At 58.3% G+C, this 11,941-nt stretch overlaps 1 protein-coding gene across 1 annotated transcript; it reads right to left on the bottom strand.

The window, feature by feature from the left end:
• Positions 1 to 327: 327 nt before the first annotated feature.
• PCDH12 (protocadherin 12) lies at positions 328 to 10,604 on the bottom strand. The gene is made up of 4 exons (XM_021543096.4): positions 7,540 to 10,604; positions 7,044 to 7,138; positions 5,748 to 5,935; positions 328 to 1,106 (listed from the first exon to the last, which is right to left on the bottom strand). Exons 1-4 carry the CDS (start codon positions 10,441 to 10,443, stop codon positions 742 to 744), a joined length of 3,552 nt encoding a protein of 1,183 aa, XP_021398771.3. The 5' UTR covers positions 10,444 to 10,604; the 3' UTR covers positions 328 to 741.
• Positions 10,605 to 11,941: the final 1,337 nt, after the last annotated feature.

Below are 11,941 nucleotides of genomic sequence, written 5' to 3'. Positions count from 1 at the left end.
ATGGAATCATTAAGGTTGGAAAAGACTTCTGAGAACATCAAGTCCAGCCTGTGATTGATCCCCACCTTGTCACACAGCTCAGAGCACTGAGTCATTACGGAGCACATCCAGTCATTATGGAGAAGGAAGTGGTGGGCACTTGGAGCAGCCATAGGAGAGATTCCAGTGCTGATTTTGGGGGCTTTTACAAAATTCCAGCTTCCCAGTGGCAGAACCACAGAAGCTGGAAAGACCCATGGGAGACAACAGGCTCATCTCTCTTTCCCCAGCTGCCACTTCAGGCTTTCTGCACATATATTATGTCAGCTACACTGCTGACAGAGAGGGTTGTGTTAGAAAAAAAAATGTTTTATTTAAATAACTGAAACCCTGGAGCCCAGCTGCAGCAGTGTCCGTGACAGGTATTTTCACAGTCTGTGATCACATGGATGTATCTCGCCGTGCTGTGGTTGTTCTCACAACCCCCTTGCCTGGGCCTGTCCTGGGAGGAAAGGCCCTCCTGCTGCTGGGTGGGATGGGAGGCTGGCAGAGCACTGGGAGAGCAGGGTGGGAGAGGAGGAAGGCAAGGACAGGCAGGCAGAGGGGAGCTAAAGGTGAAATCGGTTGTGGAGAAATTTGATGGAGCAAGGCAAAGGAAGAAACACCTGCCTGGGCATGGATCATACAGTGATTCTGCTGGGGCTGGGGACAGGGCTGGGCGCCCCAAATCTCTTTTCTCTCCCTGCCACAGCCACCGAGCTGCTAGAGCCCTGGAGCAGCGTCCCCCAGGCCCAGGCTGTGCCCGCGGGCCGACAGCTGCCGCAGCAGCCCCGCGCCCGCCTCGCCGTGCGCCTGCACCTTCTGGGACAGGATCATCTCAAACAGGGTGCTCATCTCCGACAGGAAGGTGCTGGCCAGCCTCGTCCCACTGCCACCGGGGTCAGCAGCAGCACCTTTGCCAAAGGTCTCAAAGGTCCTCGGTTTCTCCTGCCTCGCAGCCTCCTCATCCTCGGGGGAGCACGGCGAGTCGGGGCAGAAGACGTTGTCCTTGTAGCTGCTGGTGAGGGGCAGGGACAGCCGGGCCACCCACGCTGGGTCTGCAGCCGTCAGCCTCTTGAGGGCCAGCTCTGGGGAGGGGCAGCACAGCAGAGAAGAGGGGGGTGGGGAAATAAATGGATAAAAATATTGATAAATGAACATGGGTAAAACCAGCTGAGAGGCATAATTGTAAACAGATCACCATGCAAACCAGCTGCTTAAAAAAGCCAAACAAAATAGAACTGGTTTGAAACTATTGGGGGTTTTGTTTTGTTTTTAATATAATAGCCATTAGAATCACTGTACAGTCTCATTTGTTCCAGTCTCAATTGGCACTTCACTAAATTGTTAGCAAAGCCTGAGAGAGGGAGGGTTTAGTACTGGCTGAAGGGGAGCAGACAATGAAAAGCTTTCCAGGGGGAAGTGTTGGACACAAAGATAGTGGACTTCCCTTCAGGGTCACTCCAGGGTGGGAATTTGCTGCTAAGGAGGCAGATTGAGACCGAAAAGAAATGGGTTACTGTGAAAACAATAATACCAGAATCAAATTCTGGATTATAAAATGCACAGCTGGATGGCTGGAGACTGGGACCAAAAAATTGAGCTCTAAAGTAGTTGTTCCTCGATTGGAAACAGCTGAGGAGCAGGGGGAGCCTGGGCTGGGGGCTGGGGCAAGCTCGTTAGTGCACCAGTAATTTGATTGTGGCCCACAATGGGCGACTGGAATCATACAGAGGACTCGGGGCATTCCCTGCTGGTAGAAGGCACAGCCAGGGTGGATTGTTACTGGGTCTGATTAGGGTAATTACGCACAAATCTGATTATCCATCTCTGGAAGAGGGAGCTGAAACGACACCAGCAGGGAAAACTCTGGAGACGGAACCAGGAGTGATCCAGGCTGACACAATGGAGACCCCAAGAGCTGGGGGTTGCTGCTCCTAAGGAAGCAAGTGCTCTCCAGGGATCTGACTGCAACCTGTCATTATTTTGAGGAGATATGCACCAGCAGAGGAAATCTTTATGCTTAAAATAGTGTTGGCAAGAGAAGAAGTGATTATAGCTGTCCATGAATAAACATCTGGAAAATAAAGGAAGGACCCCATAGCAGGGAGAGCCTGGAATAGCTTCCTCGTCAGACAACAGGAAGGGGAACAGGGATTCTTGTTTTTTGAGGTAGCTGGTAAACAAGAGTCCGTGCTGTGGTGCACAGAGGCTGCATTCCAGCTCCTCATTGTTCCTTCCCAAAGCACATCCCAGAACCTCACAGGTGTTCAGAGCAACCAGCCAGTTTAGGAAAGGTGTTGGGAGCAGCAAAACCTCACTGGTAACAAAACCCAGCAGTCCCAGGGTGGCAAGGGCTGGTGTCACTGTAGTAATAATAATTGTGTGGCCCTGACTAAAAAGTGGCATCTGAAAGGAGGGTCCCCATTCCAATGCTCTTATCCTGCTAATTCCAGAGGGTGGTCAATACCCTGCCACAGCTGGGACCTGGGATCTGCAGTCAGTGACTGAGACAAGGCTCCTTCCTCAGCCAGCCAAGCAATTGCTCCTTCTTCTCTGGAAAACAACTGTCCTGGTATGGGCTGGGGGCAAGAGCTGGGACTCCAGCCTGGGAAGGAGAGAAGGGCAGGTACATCCCTTAGATTTTTGTTTCAGCTGGAGCCCCAAAATTATCATTTGTTGCTTCACATCCAGGGTTTCTTTCTGCAATCTCAGTATTTGAGTTGCAGTGACTGTTCCGTGAGACATCACCCAAGTGTGCTGCAGGTTTTGCTGTAAAACATGCAGTTTTTTCCTCTCCAGTCTGCAAGAAGCCACCTCATTCCCTGAATATTTGGCTGCCTCAGCTCTGGAGCAGGGCACAACTGGTGTGCTCTCTGCAGGGAGAGCTGGGCTGATGCTCCCGTGGCCATGAAAACCTCATAATTAGGTATGTTTAATTTGACCAATAACTCTTTACTGCCTTGTTTTAATGGTGTTTGGGGAGCAGGGGTTGTTTTTATCATCCATAAAGTTCTATCTCTCATCTGCTGCTGGGAGTGCTGTGCTGGGCTGCTGGGGGATCAGAGCTAACAGACGGTGCTGGGAGTTCATCCCACAACATCAACAATCCCAGAGCTGCCTGGGATTGCAGTCCCCCCGCTGGGAGCAGCACAAAGGCCCAGCCAGCCTCAGCCAGCTGTTAGGATGCTCCTGAGCACCAGCAGTGCTTCCTTCCTCCCTCTCAGGATGCAAGTCCACGGCTCTGTTTGTGTCTGGGAGAGGAGGAAGGAGCCCAGCAGCTCCGGCGGCTGCGCTCAGCCGCCTGTGTGGGCAGGTCTGGGCTCCTGGGGAAGGTTTGGCAGGTCTGGAACAGATCAGCCTCTGGGCATGGCCAGCAGGAATCCACAGAGCCTCAGCATTCCCTGCTGGCATGGAGCAGGCTGCCCAGGGAAGTGGAGGAATCATCACGCCGGGAATGGGGATGTGGCACTGGGGCATGGCAGTGCTGCGGAACAATGGTCTGGGAGGGCTTTTCCAGCCCTAATGATCCTATGGAATTCCAGGACTTTGGCCAAAAGGATTTTTTTCCTGTCAGATCCAAGGATCACGGGAGATGGCGTTTCATGGATCAGCCTCACCACAGCCCAGATTTTCTATCCTTGTGTGGGCAGGACTGGATCCAGAGCTGCTGGGCAGCTCCACCATTCCCTTTTCTGGGATCAGGGTGTGTCAGTGCACTGGGATGGAGCTGGGAGCCCCTTTGCTCCCTGCTCTTGGCTGCAGGACCTCAGAATCCAAGGAAATTTTTATGTCTCAGCCTTTTCTTAATTTGCTTCTTACTGCAATAAAAGAGCAGGGAGGCAAAGGGGGAGAAGCAGCAGGTTCTGTCCGAAAAAAAGGGCACCAAAAATGCCCAGCTCTGGTATTCAAACCACTCCAGCAGCAAAGCTCATTGAGTTTCCCTTCTGTGGAGGAGCAGAGAGGCTCCACAATGAAATTTCTGCTACAGGACATGAGTCAGCCCAACTCTTTCAAATTGAAATGCCAAGAGAGGAGATTTTTAGAACAAATCAATAAAAGGAACATGTAGAAAATGTCAGGCCCAGATGGTATTCACCCCGGAGTGCCAGAGGAACTCAGTTATGAAATTGCCTGGTTTATTAGCTGCTGTTCATTAACTACTGCTTCAAATGAATGCAGGATCAGAGGGAGGGGAGGTGGAAATGGTGACAGGAGTTTTTAAGCATGTGAAGGTGAACCCAGCCCAGGCAGATTCAGAGAAATCCTTCAGTGCAATGCTCAGCACAGAGAGCCATGGAGCTGCTGCTCCCAGAGGAACCACCTGACATTGTCACATGGGGAATTGTGTTTTGGAAATTTGGAAGGGCTGCATGGAGTCCTGGATGACTTTGGACAAGGGTCTGGAGTGCCAGGACAAGGGAATGGCTTCCCAGAGCCAGAGGGCAGGGATAGGTGGGATATTGGGCAGGAATTGTTCCCTGGGAGGGTGGGCAGGCCCTGGCACAGGTGCCCAGAGCAGCTGCCCCTGGATCCCTGGCAGTGCCCAAGACCAGGCTGGACATCGGGGCTTGGAGCAGCCTGGGACAGTGGAAGGTGTCCCTGGCATGGCAGGGGTGGCATGGGATGGGCTTTAAGGTCCTTTTCAACCCAAACCATTCCAGAATTCAATTCTGTGAAGGCAGAGTCACCTGAGCTGATGGAACAGCACCAGCCAGGCTTGCAGAGGACTTGAGCCATGCCTGAATTTACAGCCAGGTTCTGTAGGGATTAATATGTGTTAAAAGCTGGGAAATGAGGGTAGGAATAATTAATCTTCCTCTCTAAGGGAGGTCATTAGCAGAGTCCCAGAGTATCTGCTCAACACAGTGAAAAATGATATGGCAAGGGGACAATGTTGGTGTTGACTCCACTGAAACACCCAAAAGCAGAGGGCAGAGGGTTGCTGAAGGACCTGATAATGCTGAGTGCCATGAGCAAAACATGGCTGGTGAATTTCTGTGTCACCAAGGTCAGATAATTGTCCCAGGCAACAACAACCTGTCATGTGTTGATGGCTCTTCCTCCATGCAGAGGAGGGATTTGGGAGTCCCAACAAACAGGGCTCAGAATGGAGCTTGGGCAGGACAGGAATGAGGAACACACCAGAAAACCTCCTTGTACCCCCAGTGGATCCTAAACACTGCGCACCATTCTGGTCACACATCTCAAAAAAGACAAAATTAGCAGCAGGTTGGTCACAGGAGATGAAGAGGAAGGAGGACCCAGTGGGACTCTGTGGGGTTTGACAAGGACAAGTGTCCACCTTTCTCACTCTGCATGGACCAGGAGACCATGAAGGAAGGGCTCAGGCCAGCGTGGGAAGCAGTTCACCAGCTGCAACGTGCAACTGGACCTCACCCCTCGGCAATGACAGAGGCCAAGCTCACACATCACTAGAGCCTAAACCTCGGCATACACATCCATGGCAGGGAAGAGCAGCCATAACCACATGGCAAAACCCGACGTGAAGCTCAGCAAGTCCCTTGGCCTGCTACCAAGAGCCTGGGATGTTCCAGACATGCTGCCCCAAGCAGTGCCCCTGCCAGAGCCGCTCTGGGAGGCGCGATGTGCCGTGGCTGCTGCAGGCCAGCAGGACCTCCTGGATGGGGTTAGTGTGGGTTACCCGAGGAGGAATCACTGCTGGAGCCCCCCAGCCCCACCCTGTTCCAGCAGCGAGGTCACCTCACCTGCCTGTGGCTCCAGGAGGGTCTCCAGCTCCTCTCCCACGAGCTGCTGCACGGAGAGCTCGAAGGCGCTGTCGGAGTCGCGGTCCCCGGCCTCGCTCTCGCCGTGCCCGCTGTCCTTGGTGCTCAGGCAGTCCGTGTCCAGCCCCGTGTCCAGCCCCGTGTCCAGCCCCGTGTCCAGCCCTGCAGCCCTGCCAGGGGTCACAACACCCAGGTCACTTCAGCCCCAGTGAGCCCTTGGAAGGGTCTGTATCTCCCCAAAATTCCCCAGAGATGGGCTCTGGGCACCCTCCCCATGCATCACTCACAGCACCAAAGGCACTTCGAGTGCCCATCAATTAATGAGTTTTGGGAGGTGGCTCCACATTTCTTGCCTGAAAGGGTTTTTATCCTTCTGCAGCAAGATCAGAGAACCACAGAAGGGTTGGAAGGGACCTGAAAGCCCATCTCATTCCAACCCCTGCCATGGGTATGGACATCCTCCATACCATCCCAGGTCATCCAAGCCCCGTCCAACCTGGTCTGGAACATTTCCAGGGATCTAGGGGCATATCCTGAGCAAACAGGGGCCTGCTGGCTCCTCCCCATTAATTCAGAGGAGCTTCCCCCTGCAGGACCAGGTGAGGAGCACCCCAGACACCCTGGAGCTGCTCTCCCTCCTTCTCCATCCTCTGCAGAAAGGTGCAGGAAGCTGTGTCTGCCCTTGGCCTGGCCAGGTGAGGACAGGGGGACGTGGCAAGGCAGTGATGAAGCCTCAGCATCCTCAGGAGTGTGCACCCAGAGCACACAGCATGATTTAATGGGAACACCATGAAGCTTGGGGATATCTTTGGCACACAGCTGGGATATCTCAGTGCCTCCAGCCCTGCTGCAGTTCCTCACTCATCTGCCCCCTGGCACAAGGTCAGGTGTCCCAAACTCGTGTTGTCCAGCACTAAGAAAGTGTCCAGAGCCATGAGAACACTCATCCTTGTGCTGCTGCCTCCAGACTGGGCCCCTCTGTGCTCCTGAGCACTCAGAACCATCCGAGTTCTTGGCAAGGGATGGTCCATGGCCATGGAGGAGATCAGGTAAGTATGGAGCGACCTGCCAAAGGTACCCCAGGAAGGAGGCAAAGAGCAGCTGGATACCACTGGGAGCCAGGACCAGAGGAGCACAACCTGCCCCTGAAGGGAGAACCTCCACTCTCAGGAGATGAGGCTTTTCCTCGTGTGTCTCTGCCCTTGGAAGTTTTGGCCTGGTGGGGCTGGGGCAGGGGAAGGGGGCGTGGGGAAGGGAAGTGCTGGGAGCCAGCCTTACCTGCTGCCGTTCTTGGCCGTGTACTTGTTTCCCCTGTAGTTTGTTTTGGGCTGGAACTGGCCCTGGTGCAGCAGGGAGAGCAGCTGGGAGATTTGCTGCAAGGCAGGAAAAGCCTGTTGAGCCCCGGGCTGGCCGCTCAAGCTGCTTCCTGCCAGGACGTCCCTCCGAGCCCCCCGGCCTTTTTATAGCGTTTCCTCCTGCTGCAGATGGCTCAGCATCCCCACACCGGGGGAAAAACAAACGCTGGGCAGCCCACCTGGGCTGAGCTTCCCCTGCACCCCTCCTGCTGCTCCCTGTCCCTGGGATTGTCCCCTTCCCCCTGTGACAGCCGTGCTCCCGCCTGTCCTGCCGGGGTGACCCTGCTGGCTGGGGGGCTGTTCATCCTACCCAGGCCTGGGGGAAGAGACCAAGCGAAGACCCTCGGGTTGCACATTCCCAGCACCCCAGGGATGGTGGGATGCCCACACTCGGCTGGGCACTGGGGAGCCGCTCCTACCTGCACTGGGGGCGACTCCATGGCGAACTCCCCGGTGGGGCTCTGCTCCGCCAGGGCCACCAGCGACAGCCGCACCAGGCTCCTGAGGATCTGCTGGTGGGGCTGGGGCTGCCCGGCTGCCCCCGCAGCCCCGGGCTGCTCGGCGGGCACCCGGGGCTCTCCCACGGGTGGCTTCGCCCAGCTCTGGCCATGCAGCGCTGCCTCCGGCGGGCCCACGGCCTCCTTCCCCGGGGGTTTGAGTCTGTGGGGCTGGCAGGGCCGGCGCTGCAGCACGGGCAGCTCGAAGGTGCCCTGCTGCTCCTCTGAGCCCTTTTGTGTCCTCTGATTCCTCAGCGTCCTGTAGAGAGTGGGGGTGAGGTGGAGGGAAGCCCGAGGGGACCCCCCGGCCGCAGGGCTGCCTGTGCCGGGCTGCTCCTCCAGGCAGGCCCGGGGGGGCTCGGGGTCCCGGGGGCGGCCCCGGAGCAGCGGCACCAGGTGGATGTCAGCCTTCTGGATCTGCCTGTGCGGCTTCTTGAGCTGCTGCTGCCGGCGGGCGTCCTCCGCCTCCCGGCAGTTGTAGGCCATGCCGTCCTTCTTGTCCTTCTTGCGCAGGGACAGGGTCAGCGCCAGCAGCGGCACGCAGCCGCCCAGGAGAGCGGCCAGGCAGATCAGCAGCACCACGGGGAGGCCGGGCCAGCCGGGATCCTGCGCTGACATCTTGGAGAAGGCCCCGTGCCGCCGGAACAGCAAGCGGAGCCGGGCCAGGGTGTGCAGGGGGGTGTCCCCCTGGTCACTCACCCGGACCAGCAGCTCCCGCTGGCTGCCGGCCAGGCTGCTGGCATTGCTGGCATTGAGGGACACCTGCCCCAGGAGGGGGTCCAGGATGAACAGCCCAGCATCATCCCCACCCACCAGGTCATACCGGAGAGCCCCATTGATGCCAGAGTCCACGTCCCTGGCCATGATTCTGAAGAGGAAAGGGTTGGCAGGGCACGAAATGAGTGTGGCATTGGTCACTGCCGCAGCCCCCTGGGTGCTCCCATTCCCAGGGACCACCCAGCAGCAGCCGGTGTCCACATTGACCAGGACAGACAGCGTGGCCACCCCTCCCACCAGCACTGGCATGGTGATGATGGGTGCGTTGTCATTCCGATCAAGCACAGCCAGCCTGATGGAGATGTTGGATGCCAGCTTGGGATGCCCTCCATCCTCTGCTGTCACCAGGAACTCCAGGCTCCTCAGCTGCTCATAATCAAAAGCTTGGAGGGCAAAAATGTCTCCAGTGATGGGATCGACTGAGACCAGCCCCAAAACAGAGGGGTCCAGGATCCTGTAGGTGACTTTCCCGTTGGAGCCCAGGTCAGGGTCGGTGGCACGAACGGTGAGCAGGAAGGAAGGTGCTTCACTGTTCTCATCAACAGCAGCCTCATAGACTGCCTTCTCGAAGGCTGGAGCATTGTCGTTGACGTCGCTGATGCAGATGGTGAGGTGTTTCAGCACGGCCAGGGACAGGTCCCCCATGTCCCGCACCACCAGCATCAGGTTGTACTCGGCGCGCCGCTCGCGGTCCAGCGAGGCGTTGGTCAGCAGCGCGAAGCTGTGGCTGTTGGTCCTCTTCAGCCTGAAGTGCTCGTAGCCCTGGCTGAGGGAGCAGAGCACTTGCCCGTTGGTTCCCGAGTCGGGGTCGCTGGCTGTCACCAGGGCCACAAAGCTGTCCTTGGGGAGGGCCTCGGACAGCACGGGCTCCCGCGCGGCCCAGGTGACGTGGACGTCGGGAGCGTTGTCGTTGACGTCCAGGACCCTGACCAGGACCTTGCAGTGCGCCGGGATGGGGTTGGCGCCCAGGTCCCGTGCCTGCACATCCAGCTCATAGGTGTGGGTGTCCTCGTAGTCCAGAGGGAGCCTCAGGAGGATGCTGCCCGTGCGGGCGTCGATGCTGAAGGTGCTCAGCACCTCGGGGGGCACGTGCCTGCTCAGGCTGTACTCGATCTCCCCGTTGGGACCCTGGTCAGGGTCAGTGGCTGTGACCGTCACAAGGAGGGTCCCGGGCTGGGCGTCCTCCCGAACCTCCACCATCAGGGAGCTGTCTGCAAACACGGGGCTGTTGTCATTGGAGTCGAGGACAATGACTTTAATCAAAGCAGTACCTGATTTTGGTGGCTCCCCATGATCAGTGGCTGTCAGCACAAGGTCGAAGGAGGAGTGCAGCTCCCGGTCCACCTCCTTAACCACAACAAGCTCCGCGTGCCTCGTCCCATCGGAGCTGGGAACGACCTCCAGAGCAAAGTGCTCGCTGGGGGAGAGGGCGTAGGAGCAGAGGGCATTGGGGCCAGTGTCAGCATCCAGGGCTCGATCCAGCGGGATCCGCGTCCGCAGGGATGCGCTCTCTGAGATCTCCAGCTCCAGCTCGGGCGTGGGGAACTGCGGCGCGTTGTCGTTGACGTCCATCACCTGAACCTCCAGGTGGATCAGGGCCGGGTTCTGGGCGGCCAGCACGTTGAAGGACACCCAGCAGGGATCACTGTGGCGGCACAGCTGCTCCCTGTCCACCCGCCCGGCCGTGCTGAGCACCCCATCCCCACTGCCCACGTGCAGCGGGAACCTCCCGGGGGTCTCCATCAGCTGGAAGGTCTCCGCCGCCTCGCCGCTCTCGCCGCCCTCGAAGTGCTCGGCCAGGCTGCCTATGACAGTTCCCGGGGGCACCTCCTCCAGCACCCGGTACTGCACCGTGAACGTGGCCACCTCCTGGGCATCGGCGCTCAGGAACAGGTACCACCACCACAGCGCCGGCAGCCGCAGCGCCGAGCGGCTCAGCCCCAGCACGCTGCCGGCAGAGCCCCCGCGGCCCCGCCGCGCTGCCATGGGCTGTCCCGCCGCCCACCGCATCCCCGCAGAGTCCTCAGCGCCACCGCAGCGCCTCGGCATCCTCTCCCATCTCCGAGGGCCGTGGGCTCCGGCCAGAGCTTGGAAAGGAGGGGAAAGCACAAGCGGGGCTGGTGGCTGTGCCCCGCGCTGCCATCACCGGGAGCTCCCCGGGCCGGGACAGCCCGGAGCGGAGGGACCGTCCCCGGAGCAGCCACCGGCCGGCTGGCCGGGCTGGGATGGAGCGGCCGGCATCCTATGGAAACCCCACCTACAGGAAAAGGGAGGACCGGACTGGTACAATGCCGGGGCGGGGTGGGGGCAGCACGGCTGCGAGAGGGTGTGGAAGTGCCCTCCGATCCCCGCCGGGGAGGACCGTCACCGCTGTCACCTGCAGAGCACACTGCCCAGAAGGTGGGATTGATTCCTGCACGCCCTGACCCACCACAAACCTCTTGTGCTTCAGGAAGAGGTGATGGACTCCTGCTCCCGCATTGACCCAAAGCCTTGTTCCTCACACTTTTACACCTCGGACTTTGACATATTCTCATTTTGTCTAAATCCAAGTGCAATCCCTTCTCCTTGCTCTGCCTTTGGAGGGCGATGTGTCCAAGTCACCTTTCCCAGTACAAAGGTGATGATGTCACCAGTTCCAGCCGGACACACCAAAATGAGCTGATGAATCAGCAGGAGCGTGGCCATGCCGAACACTGCCGGGAGGGCACGAAGGAAGGAGGGAGGCGCTGGCAGACACAGCCTGCGTCCGTTCAGGCCTCTGCCCATCCCTGCATCCGTCTGTCCTGGCTGCTCCCTCTCTTGGCACGTGCTCCATCCCAGCTTGGCTCAGTACGGATTTCCCTGGCGTCACTCCTGCACCATCAAATCCCTTCTTGGCCTTATTTCGAACCCTGAGCCCCCACCTTCAGGCTGCCCAGATGTTGCATGGTATCACCACAGCTGGCCAGCTGTGCACACACAGGTAGCACAACCTGAAGGTGTTCCATGTATTCCTCCTGAGCCTGCAGAGCTCCCAGACCCCAGGCTGGGCTTGTTTTGGTCTCGAGGTGACTGAAGCCATTCAGGACAGGGAAGGTCATGTGGAATTTTCTTTGGCTGTTATGGAGTGTCCTCAAGGTGTGGTTGGAGCCCCACCAGCCACGTCATCTTTGTGTCTCCACACCTCCCGGGCAGCCTCCAGCAGCCTTTGGTGTCCTGTGCCCACCTCGCCCTCTCCTCCTGCTTTTCCAGCCTTGATGGGCACCCCTGTCTCCCCAGCCTATTCCCATCCCTCCCAGCTCCCCTCACCGCTCTGGTTTTCCCAGGTGAGGCTCTGCTGTCATCGCTTTTCTTTGTCATGGTGAATTTTGATGCCCCAAAGAGCAGCAAAGCCAAAGCCACCCCAGCGCCACGAGCTGTGCCCTCGGCAGAGCGGGAGGAAGGGACGGTGCCGCGGGGGGTGGCGGAGCCCGGTGCTATTCCTGGGCTCGGCCCCAGCTCCAGGTGACCTTTGCCGAGTCATTTCCCTGCTTTGTGCTCGCCTTCCTCCTGCGCGGCCCGGGGC

The sequence above is a fragment of the Lonchura striata genome, chromosome 13 (assembly GCF_050655825.1).
Source record: "Lonchura striata isolate lonStrDom1 chromosome 13, ASM5065582v1, whole genome shotgun sequence".
Taxonomy (NCBI): Eukaryota; Metazoa; Chordata; class Aves; order Passeriformes; family Estrildidae; genus Lonchura; species Lonchura striata.
This window is presented reverse-complemented; position numbering and strand designations above follow the sequence as displayed.